This window comes from Trichechus manatus, unplaced genomic scaffold, assembly GCF_000243295.1.
Source record: "Trichechus manatus latirostris isolate Lorelei unplaced genomic scaffold, TriManLat1.0 scaffold00214, whole genome shotgun sequence".
In the NCBI taxonomy this organism is placed as follows: Eukaryota; Metazoa; Chordata; class Mammalia; order Sirenia; family Trichechidae; genus Trichechus; species Trichechus manatus.
The window spans coordinates 529,322-534,416 of record NW_004444150.1 but is presented as its reverse complement, the minus strand read 5'-3'; the positions used below and the strand labels follow the sequence as shown (position 1 = coordinate 534,416).

At 57.0% G+C, this 5,095-nt stretch overlaps 2 protein-coding genes across 2 annotated transcripts in view; both read right to left on the bottom strand.

The window, feature by feature from the left end:
- Positions 1–2,839, bottom strand: part of LHX3 (LIM homeobox 3) — a 10,746-nt gene extending 7,907 nt beyond the window's left edge. The window contains exon 1 of the mRNA XM_023742627.1: positions 2,622–2,839. Coding sequence (XP_023598395.1) covers positions 2,622–2,808 — 187 coding nt within the window. The 5' untranslated portion in view covers positions 2,809–2,839. The remainder of the gene's footprint in view (positions 1–2,621) is intronic.
- A 338-nt stretch (positions 2,840–3,177) lies between these two features.
- The window catches only part of QSOX2 (quiescin sulfhydryl oxidase 2), a gene marked incomplete at its 5' end in the record, with an annotated part of 32,543 nt that continues 30,625 nt past the window's right edge, over positions 3,178–5,095 (bottom strand). The window contains one exon of the mRNA XM_004388693.2: positions 3,178–3,996. Within this exon, the coding sequence (XP_004388750.1) occupies positions 3,473–3,996 (524 nt within the window). The remainder of the gene's footprint in view (positions 3,997–5,095) is intronic.

Genomic DNA, 5,095 nt, shown 5'->3' with positions numbered 1-5,095 from the left:
CCCACCCCACGCCCCTCTCCCTACTCCTGCCCCCTCTCCTGGCTTCCAGGCCGCCTCCTCCACCTGACTGAGCGGGGGCCGCAGCGTGGGCGCCCCACCCCCCGCCCCCAGGGAGCCCAGCCGATTCGCCCAGAGCCGAAGGCCGCCTGGAAGCGACGCGTCTTCGCAGCAAGCGGGCCAAGCTGCCAGCTCGCAGCTTCCTGGGCTCCAGCAGCGCAGAGACCCACCTGCTGCTGCGTCCTCCGACTTTCCCCACTTACCTCCCAGCCCCACTCCGTCTCCAGCTGATCTGCTCAGGCCATGTACCAGCACCCAGCCACCATCAGCCACCGGCCACCAGCACCCAGCCACCATCAGCCACCGGCCACCAGCACCCAGTGACTATCATCTACTGGTCACGAGCACCCAGCTGCCATCACTCACCAGTCACCAGCACCCAGCCACCATCACCCACTGGTCACCAGCACCCAGCAACCATCACCCACTGGTCACCAGCACCCAGCTACCATCAGCCACCCGTCACCAGCACCCAGCTACCAGCACCCACTGGTCACCAGCACCCAGCCACCATCAGCCACCGACCGTCTTCCTCTCTGAGCAGGGCAGCTGAGGAGGAAGCATCAGGTCCGTCACCCCACCCTGCCCAGCTTCCCACTGCCGGGCGCTGGCCACCGAAGGCGCGACACCTCCCAACAGAATGGGGTCTGGTGGAGCCCTGGTGGTCCTGGGCAAACAGAGGGGCTGTTTCCCTCCCCACAGAGGTTGGGAAGGGGGATCCTCACAACTGCAGCCGACAGCCTTCCCTCTGGAGCCACCAACAGTGGGGACCCCTCCCCCTGGGAAAGGGGGTGAGCCGTCAAGCCCAGGGCAGCTGGGGTATTAAGAACAGAGTGGGCAGCTGCTGGCTTTACCTGGGGTCCTGGAAGCTCCCTAATCCAGGAAGCCTCTGGAGCGCCCCGCTGGCTGCCGGGTCCTTCCCCCCTCCCATATCCTCTCCCCCCAGGGAAGGCGAGGGGTGGTCACGCTGCCTTCTCTGTCAGGGGAGCCCCCAAGGAAATAATCCCTCCTCAACCCCCATCCTTCACCTTCCACCTGACCTCAGGCTGTCTTCCAAAAAGCTTCTGGTTCAACAAAAGAAACTCAAGAATTTAAAATGTCCACTAGATGGGAAAGAAAGTTCTATTCTGCACCCAACCCCCCATTGGCAAAGCTGGTTCACTTTTCAAAAGAATTACAATTTTTCCAAATGTCAGATTTCTTTATTTTAAAAAGGTACACATTATAATGTTTAAATACAAAATGTTCATTTTCCTCCCAGGTAAGAAATCTCATTGGCATTTCCATGCCAATTAACTTTTTAAATCAAAATCCTCCCATAAAAATAAATAAACATTTAAATTATGGAACTATTATATTCATTAGTTTCAATACCTCTTATAATACTTAAAAATTCAGAAAATATACCTTAACCCTTTCCTGAAGGTGGCATCCAGGTCTGAGCAGCCGTGTGCCGAGGCAGGCACACCCACGAGAACTCGCTCGCCAACTGTGGCACTTCTCCTTCTTGTGACAGCAACCAGGTGGCCCTGACACGCTGGCCACAAAGGCTCTTCCGACAACCTTCCCCCCAGGAAGTCATAAACTCTCTCCCCAAAAGGGTGACCTCAAACTGCAATATCATCATGAAACCTGAAAGCCACTGCTGCATTTCAAATGGCCTTTTAGTAAAGGCCAAGCCCCAAGATGGAGACAGCAACACCCTGGAGTCGCCGCCATCCGGGAAACAAACTTTAGGGGAGAGACAGCTGACAGCAGCCGAGGCAGCGCGGGAAACGGTTGTAGGGGCTTCCCTCGGGCCACGGACATCCGCTTGTGTTCGGGTTGAACAGAGGAGTGACACAGAGCCTCGGGAACCCAGCACACACCTCGCCACCAAGGCAAACTCATATTTCTTTAAACACAGCAGCTTCTAGGGATTAAAAAAAAGCATCGAACAAGGAAGAAGAAACACATTTTGAGGCAGAGAACAGAGGCCACTGCGTTCAAACACTGCCCATTCCAGAAGGCACGGTGTCCAGGCCCCACCGCCCCTCTCGCTCTGTGGGCTCCTCCGTCTGGTCTGACCCGTCTGGAAGGGGAAGTGGAAGCCAGTGACAGCAAGACACCGCGGGGGATTTCCCCAAGCAGCAGCAGTCACACCCATGTTACATGGTCTTGTGCATATACCCAAGTGCTCAGCTTGAATTAGTGAACATGTGAGCGAAAAAGAGACAAAAGGGAAGACGTTACACCACCACACTGAAGCCAGCGCGCGCACACACGCACACACGCACACACACACACACCCTGCGCCCAGATGGTACTAGTAAACGCAACATTTCACTCAAATGAAATGAAGCTGCAAGACAGCCTAACAGAGGACCCAGGCTTGGTTTGCTCTATTGTTTAAGTCTTCAAATGCAACTTTAGCACTAAATGCTTTTCTGGGCTTTACAAACAACGTGATTAAAACATGAAATGGTGAAGAAATGAGAACCAAGCCCGGGGACGCCGCTCAGGGGGTGGGCTTCAGAAGGTCAGTCTGGCAGCAACCTGACTGTAACCATAACTGGGGAGGAGACCCTCACCTCCCAGCTCACCCTTCCATTCTAACCTCTGGGCAAAGTGGGACCCGCCTACAGTGTCCGCCTCGCTTACCCCTCCCACAGGGAGCTGCTCGGCTGCTCGCGAGTCTCCTCCGAAGGTTAACAGACACGTGCATGGCAAACACACCGGGAGAATACAACGGGCCCCGTCCTGTCCCTTCATCAGCCCAGTCACTGGGTGCGGCCTCCAGCCACTTCCCGACACGTGGTGAGGCCACAGGAAGCATAGGTGCTCCTTCGGCTCACACTCACACCCCCGTGACGGTGACGTCCGCCCACAGAGCAGGGGAACGGCCACCTGCAGCCTGGACAACAAAGCAGCATTTCCTTCTCCTTCCCACTCACCTGGCACCCAAACTTAAGCAGAACCAAGCTGCTGAAAAGCACCAAACACAAACAGCACACAGAACCACGTTTGCATCACGAAGCGCGGGAGGGGTCTGGGAAGGCAAGGGGGGCTTCAGGCTCCCCTCTTGCACAGCGCGGCCCACTAGCCTCCTGGGGGGAGGGGGGCTGCTCTCCCACAAACGGGGAGGGGCCTTGGAATGCTACGTGTTGTTTGTAAACTTGAGACAGAAGAGCGGGGCGTCTGTTCATTGGGCCTGGCCTCCTGCCCTTTGACCTAGAAGTGTGAACCAGAAGGGCTCTTTCAGTGACAGATCTGGAAGGGCAGACTGAGGAAGCCCGGAGTGCACACGCTCCACCAAAAACACCCCACGTCCCACCCAGGGAGGAGCCGGCAGGTGCTTGAGTGGCGCTCTGTGGACACTGTGAAATCCCCGACGGTGAGCAAAGCTGTGCAGGCAGGTAGGCAGCGCCTCAAGCACCTACACCCCGGGGGCGTAGTGCTTGACCTTCCAGCGCTTGGACCTCACGCGGAAGAAGAAGCACATGACCATTAGGAACAGGGACGAGGCCACGTAGAGCAGGACACAGAGGCTCATGTCCAGGCTGGAGAAGCCGGCCCCCAGAAAGGGCACTGCGGCGGCGGGCTCCATGCGGGCCCCAGCTCCACGTGGGCTCTGGGCCCTGACGTCCGGTCTGTGGGCCCAGTTCTCCGACGGTTGGGGTTGGGAGCCCAGTGCATCCGGCGGACGGAGACTCCCGGGGTGCTGGCTGCTGCGGGACTTCTGTGGGGCAGGGTGTCCTCTCTCCCCCTCCTCATCGGGACCCCCGGGGTCTGCAGAGTACGTGTCCAGGAGGTTGGCGTGGCTGTAGTGCTGCTTCAGGAAGACAAGCACCTGGCCCTCGTCCCAGCTGTCCAGGCCCTTGACTTCCTCGTGGCAGGCCGGGCAGAGATCCGGGGTGGGCCACGGGGCCTTGGGAAACCTGGGGTCCTCACTCGGAAGGCCTGTAAAAGTGGGAGGAAGATAACAGAGGACCCTCCCGTCAGCTGCAACCTTGGCCTCTGTCGAGCCCCAGCGTGCAGAGTCCCCCTCCTGCCCCTCCTTCCCATCCGCCTCCATGGCTGGCACCCAGTGCACCCGAGGGTACCCAGCTGGGCTCTCCCACTGTCTCCCCCTCTTCAAGCCCCCCATGCACAAAGGAAAGACACCCCACTGACCACCCCACTCACTTGCCGACCCCTGCTCCAGTACGCCAGGCTGCTCCGCTCCCCAAATGTGCTGCCCATGGCCCTCACCTTTGTGCCTTAGACCCATGGGCCCAGTCCAATGCATTCTCTCTCTCTGCTTGTCCTCCCTTTCTTTAAGGGGCACCCTCAGGCCCGTAGCCCCATGCAGCACCATGTCCCACATGCTCCCCATGCTGTGTCTATCCCCAGCTGTGACTGTCCCATTGGGATCTCTGAAAATTAACCCATGAGTGATCTGTGCTCATTGTAGGGGAAACTGAGGCCCCCTGCCCCTCACCCTCCACACCCGTGGGAAGAGTGGCTCCATCCATGTGCAAACCACACTCAGACAGACCCGTGCCACACCTTGCATCCACAGGATTTCAGCCAGCAGCAGGTCTCCCTGCCAGTCAATGTAAACCGATCACAGGCCCTCTGACCACTACAGTGCCCTGACGTGAGCTACGGCCATCTACCGGGTCAGTTCCTACGGGCCCACGCTATAAACAACTGCAGTGAACATCCTCACACACAGCTCTGCACACTTGTTTGACGGCAGCTTTAGGTGACAAGAGAAGTGGGATTGCTGATTCAGAGCTTCACACATCACATTTCTAAGGGCTTGGAGACCTACTGCTAAACCACCTCAGAAAAGTAGTACAACTATTACTCCCTCAACTAAACTACCTCAGAAAAGTAGTACAATTACCACTCCCTCAGCTAACCTACCTCGGAAAGTAGTACAATTATCACTCCCTCAGCTAAACTACCCTCAGAAAAGTAGTACAAGTATTACTCCCTCAACTAAACTACCTCAGAAAAGTAGTACAATTACCACTCCCTCAGCTAAACCACCTTCAGAAAAGTAGTACAATTA